This window comes from Trichechus manatus, unplaced genomic scaffold (genome assembly GCF_000243295.1).
Source record: "Trichechus manatus latirostris isolate Lorelei unplaced genomic scaffold, TriManLat1.0 scaffold00197, whole genome shotgun sequence".
Lineage (NCBI taxonomy): Eukaryota > Metazoa > Chordata > Mammalia > Sirenia > Trichechidae > Trichechus > Trichechus manatus.
In genome coordinates, this window is record NW_004444133.1 from 729,762 (window position 1) to 747,883 (window position 18,122).

At 38.0% G+C, this 18,122-nt stretch overlaps 1 protein-coding gene across 1 annotated transcript in view; it reads left to right on the forward strand.

Moving 5' to 3' along the window:
• Nucleotides 1-5,692: 5,692 nt before the first annotated feature.
• Nucleotides 5,693-18,122, forward strand: part of WDR70 (WD repeat domain 70) — a 335,096-nt gene continuing 322,666 nt past the window's right edge. Inside the window, exons 1-4 of the mRNA XM_004387889.2 lie at nucleotides 5,693-6,349; nucleotides 6,457-6,522; nucleotides 7,849-7,932; nucleotides 13,295-13,415. Coding sequence (XP_004387946.1) covers nucleotides 6,325-6,349; nucleotides 6,457-6,522; nucleotides 7,849-7,932; nucleotides 13,295-13,415 — 296 coding nt within the window. The 5' untranslated portion in view covers nucleotides 5,693-6,324. The remainder of the gene's footprint in view (nucleotides 6,350-6,456; nucleotides 6,523-7,848; nucleotides 7,933-13,294; nucleotides 13,416-18,122) is intronic.

Below are 18,122 nucleotides of genomic sequence, written 5' to 3' on the forward strand. Positions count from 1 at the left end.
TCCTCCGTCGTTTTCAGTGTAAATTAAAAGTTATCAGGCCTTTGTGGATTGTTACCGTTTGGATTTGTGTTAAAAATTAGTTTGTGTAGGAGGTATTCATTCATGCAGGAGGGTTGCTGCCCAGCTTAATTTCCCATTATTGCCTCGGGGGAGCAGATCGATTTTAATTCATGTTTTCATCCCAAGTGGATATTTACAAGTCATGCAGTCTAACAGAAACTGAATGCCTATTTTGTGTCAGGCATTGTGCCTGATGCTGGGGATACCAAACTGACAAAATATTCCCTGTCCTCAAGGTGCTTTGTGCAGAGATAGACAGTTAAAATGCATCACGACAATTGTTCTAATAGGATGTGTGTAGCAGAATAATAGAAAAGAAGGAGAGGTAAGACAGCCTTCATTTCATACAGAAGGCAACTTGAGTGGAGGAATCCAGGCATTCTTTGTAAAAGCAGTCCTTATGTAGAATCTCACCTAGGTAAGCTTCATTCAGTTATATTCTTAATAGTTCCTAGGAAGTCTATAACTTGATTACTGTAAAGTGGTCTTTTGCCATTTGAATTACCTTTTACTCCTTCAAATCAGAGGTTGACTAATTTCTGAATATCCAAAGTTTTATGACTTTACCAGTTTTTGTAATTTTAAGACATCATAGGAAATCTACCAGGAAAAATTAGATTCATTATTATTGTTATATAAAAGGTTGCCTGGGTGGCCAAACAGATAAGCAATCGACTTGAACTGAAAGCTTGCTGGTTTGAACCCACCCGGAGGCACCTAGGAAGACAGTGTGGTGATCTGCTTCCTAAAGGCCACCCCCCCCCAAAAAAAAAAAAACCCAACTGTAGGCAAGTCCATTCCAACTCATAGTGACCCTGTAGGACAGAGTACAGCTGCCCCATAGGGTTTCCAAGGCTGTAAATTTTTACAGAAGCAGACAACCACATCTTTCTCCTGTAGAGCTGCTAGTGGGTTCTAACCCCTGACCTTTCTGTTAGCAGCTGAGTACTTAACCACTGTGCCAAACCATATGGAGCAGTTCTACTCTGTGCACATGGGGTCACCATGGATTGGAATAGACTCCATGGCAACTAAAAACAAATTAGGCAGATGGGCCTCCAGCTTTTATTTGCTATATTACAGATTGAAAACTGATGGCCTATCAGACAAAATTTACAATGGGGAGTTTAAACTCGAGAAATTGGATGAGCTAGCAATGTTGCTGTATGCCGTGGAGTTGATTCTGACAGAGTAGAACTGTTCCATAGGGTCTCCTAGGCTGTAGTGGTCCCTCCCTCCTGCCCCAACGCAGAGTGCTTGGTAGGTTCTAACTGCTTACCTTTTGGTTAGCAGCTGAGTGTTTAACCATTGCACTACCAGGGCTCATTGCAATATTGGCATAATATTCCTGCATAGGAACAATGTTCCCAAGGAACTAGATCCCACCATTCCCATTCATTTACATGTTGTCTGTGACTGCTTTTGCACGACAACAGCTTAGTTTACTTGCTGCACAGACCACATGGCTGCAAAGTATAAAATATTTACTCTCTGGTCCTTGACCTAAAAAGCTTGTCAACCCCTTCTCTAGAAGAGCGATTCTCAAAACTTTTTCCTCTAAGGATCTTTTGGCACCCTTACAAACTATTGAGAATCCCAAAGAGCTTTTTATTTGTATGGATTATATTTATTAATATTTGTCATTTTCAAAAAATGATGAGATATTAAAAAATAAAAAATGCACTGCATATTATATAAGTAATACTTATGTTAACTGAAGTGAAAAAATCACTATAGTTTCCAAAACTAAAAAATCAGTGAGGATGGCATTGCTTTACATCTTTGAAAAACCTCCTAATGTCTGGCTTAATAATAAATAGAAACTCTGGTGGCACAGTGGTTAAAGCGCTCTGCTGTTAACTGAAAGGTTGGCGGTTTGAACCCACCAGCTGCCCCTTGGAAGTAAGATGTGGCAGTTTGTTTCCATAAACATTACAGCCTTGGAAACCGTATGGTTTCCTATTGGGTTGGCTATGAGTCGGAATTGACTTGATGGCAATGGGATGGGTAATAATAAATAGCTGGATTCTCATAACTGCTTTTGCTGTAAGTATGTTGTGATATGTTTTTTTGATTGAAGTATATGAAGAAAAGTTGGCCTCACAGATACGTAGTTGGAAAGGGGAGAAGTATTTTAATAGCCTAAATAACCAGGTGTTTGTGTGTATTCTTCTTGGATACTATACCAAAACTTGACAAGTGGTAGATTCTTAAAGGTTAGATGCCATGGGGAATCAAACCATCAGTGAACTTTTTTGTACTTTTTAAAAGTAAAGTCCACTGGTCTATCTTGCATTTTGAGTGGATTTTTTATCGATGTATGATTCTGTAACATTATGTGTTGGTCATTTGGAAGAAAGTGATTCACTGAGATATGCAGAACTTCCAAGTGTTGACATATTTCATTAAACAAAAGAAAAAAAAAGTCACACCTGTTCATTTCTCCACTGATCTCATTAGAAAAGTCTTAATATTGGGATGCTGTCAGGTTTAGAGTGGCTGATGATACAAGTTTATCAAGATTGGTATTTTCTCCTGAATGCTCTCATTTTATCATTGGCAACTAGTACTGTCAGTTGTTTTCCTTGCAGCGACAAGCTGATTTCATTCATTTTCAATAAAATTTCTACCAAATACCTAAGTCTGAATAACCATACTTTGTGAGTCTTTCTTTCAAGTAAAAATGATGTTACATGAAAAAATCTATGAGTTCACACAACTCAGTTGCTTTGCACAAGTGGTTTTCTTCAAGACAGTGATTGTACTTTGATAAGAATCAGAAGTGCTTTATGTGTACTTCTCATTTCCTCACACTGAGTGTTAGACAGGCGTGTACTCAAGGGTCAAGATTTAATAAAATTAATGTTACAGCTTTATTAAGTATATTCTTAAAGGAAACTGGTTTGTTGACAGTGGATGTGTAACAGTGAAGAATCCAGTGACTACTACAACAGTTTTTTTGCCACTGACTTGATTTGTGCTGAGGCACCAGCAGTTTTACCCTCCATTGCTTTTGTATCTTCAGTACAAATGTCAACAGAGCAAAAAAGATGAATGATATCTTACTATTACCATGAAAATAGTTTTGGTCTCATTGACCCCAGAAGGAGGTCTGCAGACCTCTCTTTGAGAACCACTGCTCGAGTAGCTTCCCATATTTCTGATTTAAGGTTGACTTTTTAGCCCCCAGGTTGGAGCCCTGATGGTGCAGTAGTTAAGAGCTTGGCTGCTAACCATAAAGTCAGCAGTTTGAATCCACCAGCCACTCCTTGGAAACCTTATGAGGCAGTTCTGCTCTGTCCTATAGGTCGTTATGAGTCAGAATTGACTAAACAGCAGTTGGATTTTTTTGTTTGTTTATTTAACCCCCATAGGTACTTAAGTTTTCTAAAAATCTCTTCATTAGAATGGAAATTTTGTAAAGGCAGGGACTTTGTTTTGTGTCTTCACTACTCTCACAAGCGTCTGGCACCTTCTAATGGGCAACATTTACTGAGTGTGTAATAAATACTTGGCACTAATCTAATTGTTGTATGAGAATTAACTCATTTACTCGCCAGAGAAACCTACGAGTTGATAGGTGCTATTACTATTATATCCACTTAACAGATGAGGAACTGAGACATATAGAGACTAAGTAACTCACACAAAATTGCATTATCAGAGTTAGGATTCAACCAAGACATGCCGGTTCCAGAACTCATTTGCTTAACACTATGCTATACCAGAGGAGTCCCTGGGTTGTGCAAACAGTTAAACACTTGATTACTAACCTAAAAGCTGGTGCTTTGAAAGGGACACCTCAAAAGAACAGCATGGCGATCTACTTCCAAAACGTCACAGCCATTGAAAACCGTATGGAGCACAGTTCTGCTCTTAAACACATGGGATCACCATGGGTTAGAATCAACTTGATGGCAACTGTAAAAAAAAAAAACAAAACAGAAAAAAAGCTATAGTAGGCAGCGTTTCCTTCTGTTGTGCATGGGGTCACTATGAGTTGAGGGTGGCTAACAACAACGCTATACTGTCTCTCTTGATTAATGAGTAAGTACACTTTGTTTGTTCCAAGAAAATCAATTATAGCCTCCATCCTTTATCAAAAGCAAATACCTTTTCTTGTGCTTTTTCTCTAATCTTGATTATCTGCTTCCACTGGTTGATACCTTTTATTTTTCTGTTTTTTTCTTCAGTACTTTACCATTTAAAATTTTATATGTCATCTGGAGGCCTTACCTTCAAATCCTTGACTACTGAGGAGCGGAAATAAACATTTATGTTGATTAGATTATGGGTTACATAATGAGCTGCATTCATAAAGTTTTATTCTAACACCTAAGGCCTACTTATCTGTAGTAAGAGACAGTGGCATTAATAACGTTTTGTTAAAGGCACTGAACTAGCCTTAGTAATTGACGTTCACATTGACTTTTGAGGTTCAGTAATCTCTTGTGATGAAACTTATCTTTGTTGTCTCAAGTTATATGACATCTTGTACTTAAGAGTAGATTTTGCCTTCACAATTACTTTCTTTTTCTTATTCATTTCTTTGTTCAAATATTTAACTGAGTGTCTATGCAAGCATTGAACTAGGAAGGAGAGGTACTAGATTACATGAAAGAGAATCCTAAATTAGTTGGACAAGGTCTATGAAGGTATGTAAATGCTTACAAGAACAAGTGAAGTTTAATTTGAAACCTGGAGGATGACTAGGGCAAATGAAGAGCACAGGGATTGGCGAAGAGTCGGAGAGTCTTTAGAACACCGTGTTCTGAGCCTGCTTGTAGATCTGAAAGGAGGCTGGTGTGGTGGAAACAACATGAAGTTGGAAAGACAGGAAAGGCTTTGGAGGCCAGGTTAATAACTTTGAATTTTATTCTAAGAGCAGTGGAAATAAGATTTGATCATTATCATTTAGGGTATATAGGTAAAACAAATTGAGATTTAAGACTAAAGTTAGTAGTGGTGCTAATGAGTAACTTTATGAAATATTTTCATTGAGCAACACTTAATTAGGACTGTAAATGCCTTGGCTATACTTAAGAGATTTGAGATAATTAATATGGCATTAATTCATAGGATAGAAAAGGAGTCATTATAAAGAAATTCAAATCAATATGAAGTGACATATATAATAAATATGTGAATAAATGGCTTTGGGAACTGTCTTAGTTATCTAGTGCTGCTATAACAGAAATACCACAAGTGGATGGCTTTAACAGAGAAATTTGTTCTCTCACAGTCTAGGAGGCTAGAAGTCCAAATTCAGGGTGCCAGTTGTAGGGGAAGGCTTTCTCTCTCTGTTGGTTCTGGGGGAAGGTCCTTGTCATCAGTCTTCCCCTGGTCTGGGAGCTTCTCAGCGTAGAAATCCCGGATCCAAAATATGTGCTCTGCTCCCAGCGCTGCTTTCTTGGTGGTATGAGGTCCCCCTGTCTCACTGCTTGCTTCTCTCTTTTATATCTCAAAAGATACTGGCTTAAAACACAGCTAATCTTGTAGATTGAGTTCTGCCTCATTAACATAACTGCTGATAATCCCACCTCATTAACGTTTTAGAGGTGGGATTTACAACACAGAAAAATCACATCAGATGACAAAATTGTGGACAATCACACAATACTGGGAATCATGGAGTAGCCGGGTTGACACATACTACTTTTGGAGGACACAATTCAATGCTTAACAGGGAAACACTGCTGTGGGCTGGCAAACTATAGCCAAGGATGATTGCATGATTAAAGGGCAGTGGGAGGCTTGGGCTAGAAGGATGAACTTTAGAGCATTTTTTGACAACTCTTTAATCTACTCAGGTTTTTTGTATTCTTTCTGGGTGATTTTGAGTCATGTAGTAGATACTCCTTGTTTCTTCCTTAAAATAATACTGAGTGGAGAACTATGGTGGTTTTTTCATAGAGAAGGATAACGCAGAGAAAGGAAGACTGTTAACGTCTCTTTAGAATTCTGTGAGGATTAAGTATTACCTTGGCAGTAAATGCGTTTGAAAAAGTAAAGGGTGTTACAGAAACTCCAGATAATTGTTCCCTTTAGTGGATTAACTTGGGAGGCCGCCTCGGAGGTGCCTCTTCTCATCCCGTCCGCAAGGGCGGCGCTGCGTCGGGAGCCTTGGTGCCTCTGCGAGAGGTGCCGCTCTTGGCTTTGGGAACGGCGATGACGATCCGAGGCAACACTTCCTCCCGAGTTTGCCGCGAGTCTTCACGGTTGCTGGACTGCAGCTGAAGCTGGTGCTGCGGCAGGTGATTGGCCATGGAGCGACCAGGGCCCAGCGAAGGTGGGTTCCGTGAGGCGAGCCCGGGGCGGGAAGGAGGTTGGGCCGGGCTGGGGTAGCCAAGGCCACCGTGCTAACAAGACCTCCACGCTCTTGTTCTCCTGCCCCAGTGACAGGCGCAGACGCGTCGGGACCCGACCCACAGCTGGCGGTCACCATGGGCTTTACCGGGTTCGGTGAGTGACTACCTCAGGATGAGTCCAGTCTCCTTTTTGCAGAGGCTTCAGGAGCTGCAGGTTGGGAGGGCATGTCAAGCTGTCACCCCGGTCCTGCACTTTCCGTTGCACCAGCACCGAATTCCTTTAGCTCCCGTGTACATCTGCAATTTTTTGACACTTTTCCCATCCACCCTCTAAATCCTGCTTAGTTTCTAGCTTAGGTGACACTTCTGGGAAGTCCTGAGAGAAAGAAAGATTGCTTTGTGACCTACTCAGAGGAGGGTGTTTGTTTAGGAAGTTAAATCTTTGCATCATCAGACTGAGAGCTGCAGACTGACAGTAGTCCTTCAAGAGATGGCGCTTTCTGATGTTATACGAACAGGGCTTCTAGTCCTCATGCTTCAGATCTGTCTGACTTCTGCCTTATTTCTTCTGCCTCGTTGCTTTAAGGGCTCATGTGATTAGATTGGACCCACCAGGATATTCCAGGATAATTTCCCTATTTTAAAGTATGTGTACTTACTTTCGAGGAGCCTGGGTGGCTCAAGAGATTTCTGCTTAGCTGCTAACCTCAAGGTTGACAGTTTGAACCCACCCAGCAGCTCCTCAGAAGAAAAGCCTGGTGAACTGTTTCCGTAAAGACTATAGCCAAGAAAACCCTATGGAGCAGTTTTCCTCTGTAACACATGGAGTCTCCATGAGTCAGGGAAGACTCCATAGCAGCTAACAATAACAGCAATTACCTTAGTTACACCTATAAAATTGCTTTTGCAATGTGATGTAACACTGGTTCCAGGGATTAGTGTGTGGACATTTTTCCTTCAGAGGAGTCCCTGGGTGGCACAGATGGTTAAGTGCTCAACTACTAGCCGAAAGGTTGGTTATTCGAACCCATCCAGCGGCGCCTCTGAAGAGAGGCCTGGAGAGCTGCTTCCGAAAGATCACAGCCTTAAAAACCTTACGGAGCAGTTCCACTTTGCTCACATGGGGTAACTATGAGTTGGAGTCGACTCAAAGCCAACTAACAACAACAACAACATATTTTCATTTGGCCTGCTTTACCAGTGTTGTAGTTCCAAGGGGTAGGTAGGGCTGTGGATGTAGCTTCAAGAGATAGAGGAAGATGGAACAGTTGACTGGCTAATGGTACTTAGAGTTTAATTGTTGTTAAAAATTCCCTGTGAAGTAAACTTTCTTCTTGATATTTTATGGTTATCTTAGAGACATGTTATAAATTAGACAGTCTAAATAGTTACTGATCAGTCAGTGAGTATTTATTGAGTGCCTAAATTTTGGCTAACTTAGTGCAAGACACTTAGATTGTGCCACTTGATCCTGTTTTAGGAAAAAAAGCCCGCACATTTGACTTGGAAGCAATGTTTGAACAAACTCGAAGAACAGCTGTTGAAAGAAGTCGGAAAACACTGGGTAAGAAGTTCAGATATCTGTCCTTTTATTGATTTAAATACCATATGCACCTTACACAAGTACGTTGACAGTTATAAAACTGAAAAAAAAAAATTCTGAGTTGTTAAAAGACCATTGTTTGCTGGTTCTTTTGGAAGCAGAGCTTCAAAGTTTTTTTTTTTTCCCCATGCGATAAAAGTTGCATCTAAATAGGATTAAAAGGTTTGAGTGCTGAAATCTTTTAAGAGTATGTGCTATGAAGAAATAAGCTTTTAAATTAATCTGTAGGAATCAGAATAGCAGTTTCGTATTACCTCTCCTTCCACCTCTATCTGACTCTTTCATTTTTTTCTTTCCTACCTACAGTGGAACCAGTATTTGGAAGGCTGGGCCAGAGGTGGCTCTCAGAGCTGTATACACCACTGACTCTTGAGCCAGACAGTATAGAAAATTGAGACATACAGTGAATGAGGCTGCTGCTGTTGAATCCCTGCTTTAATGAGTTATATCAGACATTTGGAGCCCATAGGTGGTACAAATGGTTAATGCGCTAGGCTGCTAAATGAAAGGTTGGAGGTTCGAGCCCACCGCAAGGTGCCTTGAAAGAAAGACCTGGCAGTCTACTTCGAAAAACCAACCATTGAAAACCCTGTGGAACACAGTTCTACTCTGACACACATGGGGTTACCGTGAGTCAGAAGCCACTCGATGGCCACTGGTTTTTTCTTAGACATTTAAAGAAGGCCTTAAGTTTCAGACTGTCTGGTTTGATACCAGATTGGTGGCAATTCGAGGTACCATTTCAGGATCTTCGGAGGAGACCGACTCTTCCATTGTTTTTTGGGTATGATTCAGATCATTCATATACTAGAGAGGGATAGATGTAACTTGATAGAGCAGAAGGGATTCAGAGACAGAAAGGACTCCTGGAACAATTTAATTTAAATTAATATCATTGTGTTTTGTCGTTGTTGGTTTTAATATGGTAAATTTTATAATAGTTATATCTAATATTTGAGCATGAGCATGACAGAGGATATGTTTGGTCTTTGGAAGAAAAATTTTTTTGGTTGTGAAGAGATAGCTATCTACACACACTATTTTAAAAAAGACCTTCATTATTACGGGAATTTCAAACATATACAAAAGTACAGTAACGAACGCCCTTTTGCGTATCACTCAGATTTAACTATTTTAATAATTCATGGCTAGTCTTATTTCGGTCTATTACCCCTGTCTCAGATTATTTTGGAGCAAATCCTAGACATATAATTTTTTCTATAAATATTCTAGTATATGTTTTTAAGAGATGAGGATCCTTTTTAAAAACTTAACCAAAATACCATTATTCACCTAGAAGTATTTTATAAAACTTGAATATTATCAAGCAAGATACAAAAACATGCTATCTAAGCCATATATGCCAATGTTTTAAACATTTTAACATTTCAGTGAATACCTATATTACAGTATAGGTGTCTTGTTGATTTTGAGGATGGCGCAGAACCGGGCAGTGTTTCATTCCCTTCTAAATAGGGTCGTTATGAGTAGGAACCGACTCTTACAGCACCTAACAACAACATAGATATCTTGTATTTACCTCTTTAAGTATATGATACAAAATGAATTGAATAAGCATTGTCTTATTCAGCTATGTGGAGTCCCTTGGTGATGCAAATGGTTAAGCCCTTGGTGGCAACTAGTTTGATTATTTTGATTAGCTATGTATGTTTTATAGTCCCCAGCACCATGCCTTGCAGAATGGCTCTCTTTATATACTTGAAGAAATTGTGTTGAATTTATAAGTAAAAGATGAAACAAAACAAACCAGTTGCGATCGAGTCAATTCTGATTCGTGGCGACCTCGTGTTTTAGAATAGGACTACACTCCATAGAGTTTTCAATGACTGTGATCTTTTGGAAGGAGATCACCAGGCCTTTCTTCTGAAGCACCTCTGGGTGGATTAAGATTACCAACCTTTCGGTTAAGAGTTGAGCGCTTAACTGCGCCACCCAGAAATTCCTAAAACTACAATAAACCAAAACCAAACCAGTTGCCATCTAGTGGATTCTGACTCATGGTGATCCCATGTGTGTCAGAGTAGAACTGTGCTCCCTAGGGTTTCCTAGGCTGATTTTTTGGAAGTAGCTAAGATAGTTAAAGTGTTCTCATCTATTTTTTTTTTTTAATTTGTTACATTATGGCATTAAGAAAACAGATTTAAAATTCAATTTAAATTTTCATGAAATTGATGGACCAGTGAAGTGTTATAAATTAGAATAACACATGAAACATTTTAGCAATGTTTAAGTCTCGTTGGTAAAAAGAGTATCATGATTAGAAAAACATTCTAAGTTATTTTTCTAGTTATTTTATTTGCTTTACTTTTTGTGTATCTTAACTCTCATTTCTTCCTAGTTAAGTGGTTGGTATAGTGATTGGCTCTGAAATTTTCAGGTGCCAATTTGCATTCATTTGAATCTGCAATTTGTGAACCAGTCCCGATGGGATGCGGTAGTTTTTATAGTTTGCTATTAACCTAAGCAAAAGGGGCATACATGTGGGGTGCTTTTGTAGAAATGGCTACCCAATGAAAATAGAGGAAACTACTATGATAACAATAAAATAATTATAAATGACCTTGACATGAGGTGCTTGGAAGAATGGGGGAGACCTGTTGTGTAGCAGGTAATTCAATTTTGTTAAGATATAGAGCATATTTACAGAGAGTTTACCAAATGCAAAACTTTGTGCATGGTTCTACACCAGGTAAAAATGCACAAGACAGTCCCCTCTGTTGGGGAGTCTATTGAATTGTTTACTTTTTGTACTTAGCTCACAAGAACAATGAATGAATGAATGAATGAACAAATGAAAAAATAACCAAATAAATATATTTTTCTCTAAAATGTCTCCCTTTTTTTCCCCCTTTGCTTTAATAAAGCAGCAGGTGACAACAGGAACCTCAGTTTAGAAAATGTTGAATCCTTGCTAGTGTAACAGTTAAATTAGATGCTTCACCAGGATGGGGCAAGTAATTAGGAATATTTAGTCACTGGGGAGGAACACCAGTTAGACAGGTGGGTCATAGTTTCCAGATAGTCTGATGATAAGCAAGCAGTAAAGGACTGTACTTTACAGTCCTTTGGAGAGAGAGGCCAGTTCACTGTTACATACAATCAAACCTGCAAAAGCTGGAACCTGTGTAAGGCGGTAACCTGTCAGAGAAGGAAAACTCAAATATTTTCCAGTAATAGAGAGCTATAGAAAAGTAGTAATGCTGTACCCTGTCAAAGGCGGAAAACTGGCAAGACCCAGAAAAACAAGGCAGTCCCATCGAGTTTGGGCTCTCACAGATTTCACTAGTAGGTAATGCCTTCTGGGTGATTTTCCAGTCTCTAGGAAGTCTGGTCATATCAAGGAAGGATCCAGTTATGGAACTAGACATTAATTCCCTGCTCTACTATTAAATAGCTCTGGGAATTGAGCAAATTACTTCTCTATGCCTTGGATTCCTGAACTGTAAAGTGGGGGTTACAATACTTCAGAGGTTGTTATAAAGTATTTTTATTAATAAGTGCTTAAAACAATACCTGGTACAGAGTAGCTTGGTTTAAGTATTAGCTGCTGTTGTGTTAAATCAGGGCTGATATTGAGATGCTTTTGGTTACTTGCAACCAAAGTTACAGAAGACCTAATTTAAAATGGCTCAAAAGATAAGGAAAACTTAGTATCTTATGTACAAGAATTTTGGAATGGGCTCTTCCATCTTCTGAGTCCTGACTGAAGGACTTAGGTTTTTCCCATTTTTCTGCTTTGCTATCTTTAGGGTGTTGGCTTGTCCTTCTAAGCTGACTGTCCTCATGATCCCAAGTTATCAATGTAGTTTACATGCAGATGAGAACATCTACAGCCAGAAAAGGGGCTGTTTTGTCTTGTACATCTGTTTTCAGGAGTAAGAAAATCTTTCTCAGTTGTACCTGCAGCAGACTTCTACTCACATCCAGTGTTGTGTGGCACGTAAATTCCAAAACTGCCATTGGCTGGCGGAGGGAGAAGGGGAATGGGGAGGGTGGACGTGTTTGAATTGGAATCAAGCTTTCCCTACTCCAGGCCCAGCATCACCCGAACACATTGCTGCCTGATATCTGGAGAAAATTATGATTTTCTTAGCAAAGAAAAAAAGAGGGAAATGTCTGCTGAGTAGGCAGCTCATACTGTCTGCCTTAGAATCATTTCCTGATTAGGGACAGAACTGGCCCTGAGACCTGAGGGAGAAGCTAAGCCTAGAGTCCAGGTGCCCCTACTGCCCTCAGGAGGATGTAGAAAGATTGGCTGGAGAAGCATGATGAGGGTAGGAGCCAAGCACAGTCACTCTTAAATCAGGACTATGTGCTTCTCTTTTTTCTTTATTTCTTCGAACCTCTCCCAGCACCAGAATGCAGAATTGTTGACTCCTGACCCACCTTAGCCCAGTGTGGAGCACAGTCAATCAACAAGAGCTTACCTTACCTTATTTGCCTTACGCCTTCCTGGAAAGAGGAAACATGATGGTAACTATTTTTGCAAACGGAAAGGCTATGTAGTTCCTTGTTGACACTTGCTGGTTATCTGCTTGTTCTTCATCCATACCCCAGCAACAAAAACCCCTAAAGAGTACAACTTTCAATTAATAATGCACTTTGCTATTGCTTAACTTTGGGTGTATTTTTTCTTCAGTATTGAATGACGGAAAAAGTCTTAAAGATTATCTTAGGTTATTGAGGATAGTGGCAATTGAGAACCAGACTGTTCACATAGTTCTTTCTTTTCCTTTGTGCCCGCAATTGTAGAGTGAGATTATCAGAGGAAAATATTAAATTTTCTCGGATAGTTTTTTTGTGTGTATGTGTGTGTGTCTTTCTGAGGTAAACAGCTCTAGAAACTTAAAGTAGTGGAAATTTTCTCCGTTTTGATGGGTAATCTCTGACCAGAAATCCGGTACAGGATATTCAGAAGTGAACTAAGTGCTGAATTTATGTTTAAGAACATTAAAAACATTTGAATACTTTCTTTTTTACATACTACTTTTCACATCTTTTTACACAGTGCAATCATGGTTCACGTACTATTGTGTGTATTTGCTACATTTGCTTAGCATATCTCTTAATATTTTTTCACATTCCTGCATTTTCAGCACTATTCTTGTTGACTGTATTTTATATTTTGTTGATATATAGTAATCTTGTTCAATTATATTTTTGGTGGTGTGTTTTTAGGTTGATAATTTTTTTGCTGCTACACGTAACAATGAACATCTTTGCGACTATGTTAATTTTTAGGCTTTTTAATGCTGACAAAAAGTTTGAAGTCTAACTGATGGAATGACTTTTATCTTTCCAGAAGCAAGAGAAAAAGAGGAAGAAATGAACAGGGAGAAAGAATTAAGAAGGCAAAATGAAGATACTGAACCAACATCTTCAGGCTTAAATGTAGTCAGAGATAACTCGAAGTCTTCTTCCAGGTATCTGATTTTCTCAGAAGGATTCTACAAAGCTATCATTTTCTAGGTATTTATAGCACAAGTTAGGCAAAGTTCCTGATATTAAAAGCTTGCATAATTTCTACCATTTCAGGCAATTGTATATCCTGAGGGCCATGAAAAAGTTCTGCATCACCTTGTAAATAATTGAGTTTTTCTAATGTATTCCAGATGTTCTATTAAAAATCTATGCTTTTTGGCTGCAGTGCAAAACTATAATAAAGTTGGAAAGATGTTGACAAGTTTGCACTATTTAGCATATTTATTTTGGCATTTACATCTTTTCTCCTTTTTCCAAATTCTGCACTCATGATAATCTTTTTTTGGTAGGCTTGGTAGGAAATGGAGCTCTGGTGGTGCAGTGGTTAAGTGTTCCACTGCTAACCGAAAGGTCAGCAATTCGAAGTCACCAGCTGCTCCTTAGAAACCCTATGGGGCAGTTGTAATCTGTCCCATAGGGTTGCTATGAGTCAGAGTCGACTCAATGGCAATAGTTTTTTTTTTTTTTTTTTTATGAAAATGGATAATAGGAAAGAATATAAATAGAGGCACATTGTAAAGTTTACTTAGTTGTAAGAGAACCAAACCAAAAAAACCAAGTCTGTTGCCGTCGAGTCGATTCTGACTCATAGTGACCCTATAAAATTACTTTAAAGTGAAATTTAATGCTATGTAACTTAATTTATTACTAAGAACTTTAAAAACATAAACAGGTATATAGATACCAAATCTGGATGGAATAATAAAAGAAATCTAATATTGGTTAGCTATATTTTTAATTGTCACATTGGTCTTATAAACGATTTACTGGTCAAATATAATATGTTGCAAAATCTACCATTGGATTTACATTTCTTCTGTTGTTGGTAGGAAAAAATAAAATACCTAAGTATCCTAAATATTATTTATGCTGTATAATTTCATGTTTTGCTCATCTATTCTTTGGTGCAGATATTTGGTATCTCAGTCAAAAGCTTGTCTAGTCTCTTGAGCAGAAGAATCTCACTTGATAATAGTCTTGGTGTTTTCTACAGTTTATCTTTGTAGGGAGGGGATTTATCTAGATGGTTTATCTAGACTACAAGTCTGGTTCTCCCTTTTTATAACAATGTAATCCTGTTGCCCTTTTGTTCAGTATCTGAAGCATATAGGCATCTTTGTATCCATTAGTAAAGAAGGGGGGCAGCAAACTTTTTCTATCAAGGACTAGACAGTAAATATTTTAGTCTTTTGGGAGCCACAGTTTCTTTCTCAACTACTCAACTCTGCCATAAACAATACATAAATGAATGAGTGTGACTGTGTTCCAATATGTTTAAAAAACAGGCAGTCCCTTCTATAGAGTGTCAACCCTTTATATAAACTGTTGCTGTCTAGCCGATTCTGACTCATAGCGACCCTATAGGACAAAGTAGAACTGCCCCACAGGGTTTCCAAGGCTGTAAATGTTTACGAAGCAGATTGCCACATCTTTCTCCCGAAGAATGGCTGGTAGGTTAGAACTGCAGACCTTTCCGTTAGCAGTCGAGAGCTTAATCACTGTGGCATCAGGGCTTCTTAATCCTTTATATAGTAGTAAAACAATTCAGTTTTGCATTGTCCGTGGTTTCATATCTGTCAGTCTTTCAATGTTCTAGGTGCCAGCATGACAGGAAAAACAAAAACAAACTCTTCTAAGAGGAAAGTTTAATATTTACAGGTGCCCTACCATTTAGTTTCTTTTATTTGGGATGATTTAAGATATCTGCTATAGAGTTTTTGGGAACTCATCTTATTGCTCCAATTTTGACAGTTATTCCACTAATTGAAAATCGTAAAAATTTCAATAGCTCTTTTGATTCTGTATTTTTTTTTGCTATACTAACTTTAACACTCAAAGATAAAGAACATGCACTAGTAGTACTGGGAATAAATTTTATGGTAAGACAAAACCTAAGCATTACTTTTGTTATTAGTGATTAAAACTTCAGCACTACTGTCAACATTATTTATAATTATAAAATACAAAGAAATAATCACCAAGAAAGAGATAATAATATAACTTTATTGCTGTATTTCATTGATCAATAAAATGGGGGTTTACTGATCAATATCTCAGAAGGTCTCAAATGAATAGTCTATGGCAGATGAATGGCCTGTCAAAAACTCAGTTGGGAATATATTACTATCTAGGGTATATTTAATGTAGATTTTCCAAATCAGTTATAGGATTTTTAAAGCTCTTCCTGTGCAGTTCGAAACCACCAGCCGCTCTGTAGGAGAAAGATGTGGCAGTCTGCTTCCATAAGCATTTACAGCCTTGGAAACCCTATGGGGCAGTTCTTCTCTGTCCTATACGGTTGCTATGAGCTGGAATCGACTTGATGGCAGTGGTTTTGTTTTGTTTTTTTATGTGCATTGAATCATGCTACTATAAAAATAGCTTCATTGTGGCTGAATTTAAATAAAAATTTGTTTGAAGTCTGTTTTAAAATATAGCCATTCCTAGAAGGTCTGTATTTACTACAAAATACAGACAGAGATGTTTTCCTACTGTATTAGAATGCATATAATTATTTCTAGAATTTAGCATCAGAGCAAAAAATATCCCCTCTTCTCTAAATGCTTGCTTTTATTAAACAAATAGAATACCACTGCCCTTTTTGCCATGGCTCCTAGGAAGCTTAGAACTTGAATTTAGTGCTCTTTTGTGATTATTTCATCCTAGTGGGTTGTATCTTTTATATTTACTATTTTCAGTGCACTTTATTCCTTTCTGAAGATCCGAGTTTCATTTCCGTTTAGTATGTGGATCCTCTAGCCTGAAAAATGCTCTTTTGGTATTTCTTGTAGTACAGGTCTTCTGGCAAAAAATTTTTAGTTTTCGTTTTTCCAAAAATAACTTTATTTTGCCTTTATCCTTGAAGGATTTTATCACTGGAGAAAGAACTCTGAGTTAATAGTTCTTTTTTTGGGGTACTTTATAGATGTCGTTCTGCTATGTCCTGGCTTCCATTGGACGTTGTTTGTATGTGTAATATGTCGTATTTCTCTGGGTGCTTTGAAAAGTTTTTTTTTTTTTTTTTTTTGGTCTTTGTTTAAGCAGTTTGACTGTGATGTGCTAAGATGTAGTTTTCTTTGTATTTATCCTGCTTGGGGTTTACTGAGCTTCTTGAGTCTGTAAATTTATGTCCTTTGCCACATTTTGGGGGGAATTTTCGCCGTTGTTTCTCCAAATTCTTTTTCTGCCTCTTTCTCTCTTTCTTCTTCCTGGGTCTTGAACTATACATATTTTAGACCTTTTGATCTTGTCTTACAAGTCACAGAAGCTCTATTATTTAAAAGAAAAAATTTGGTCTTTCTCTGTTTTTCAGGTTGGACCATTCCTGTTGATCTATCTTCAGGTTTACTAATTTATGCCATCTCCATACTGCTGTTCTCCAGACTGCTGTTAAGCCCGTCCATTTAATTTTTAAAATTTCAGATAGTGAACTTTTCAATTTCAAAATTTCCATTTGGTTACTTTTTATAGTTTCTATTTCTTTGCTGAGAGTTTATTTCTGTTTGTTCATTATGAACATATTTTCTTTATGCCCTTGAGCATAATTATAAAAAAAAAAAACAAAAGCAAAAAACTAAACCCATTGCTGTCAAGTTGGTTCGGACTCATAGTGACCCTACAGGACAGAGTAGAACTGCCCCATAGAGTTTCCAGGGAGCACCTGGTAGATTCGAACTGCTGACCTTTTGGTTAGCAGCTGTAGCTCTTAGCTACTATGCCACCAGGGTTTTCATAATTATAATTATGATCTCCTGGCAGTTATTATATAATTAGAATAACTGCTTTAAAATCCTTGTTTGCTCATTCCAACATGTGAGTCTTCATTGATTGCCTTTTTTTATTGAATATGGGTCTCATTTACTATTTTGTTGTATGTCTAATAATTTTAGATTGTATTGTGGACATGAATGATAAATTGTAGAGACTCTGGATCTTGTTACGTTCTTCTCAAGGATATTGATATTTTCCTTTAATTTGGCTGAACTGAAACTTCTGTTTCCTCTGTGGTGGGCAGCAATTGAAATCTCTGATCACTTCTTTTAGCTTTACCTGAGCTGCTTGTAATCAGCCCCATGCATGAGTTTTTCAGGAGTCAACCAGAGATTTGGACAGAGTATTATGCAGATTTTTTCTCTCTCTCCTCTTTAGCTTTCTTCCTTGAGAGATTTCATGCCTGTTTTTCATCCTGATTTCTGCCTCTGATTCAGAAGTTTGGTTTTTATCCAAGTTTTAGCCACCCAGCTTACCAGTTGAGGCTTGCTCTGAAGAGAAAAACCATAGAAAAAGGGACATTCCCTTTTTTAAAAATGTTGATTTTCATTTAAAAAAATTTTATTTTATTGTACTTTAGGTGAAGGTTTACAGAACAAATATTTTCTCATTAAAAAGTATACATATTGTTTTATGACATTGGTTGACAACCCCATGACATGTCAACATGCTCCCTTCTCTGCCTTGGAGGACCTTTTTTTTTTTTGGTGAAAATATACATAGCCGAAGATGTACCATTTCAAAAATTTCTACATGTACAATTCAGTGACGTCAATTACCTTCTTACAGTTGTGCTGCTATTCTCACTTTAGATGAAGGTTTACAGAACAAAATAGTTTCTCGTTAAACAGTACACATATTGCCCTATGACAATGGTT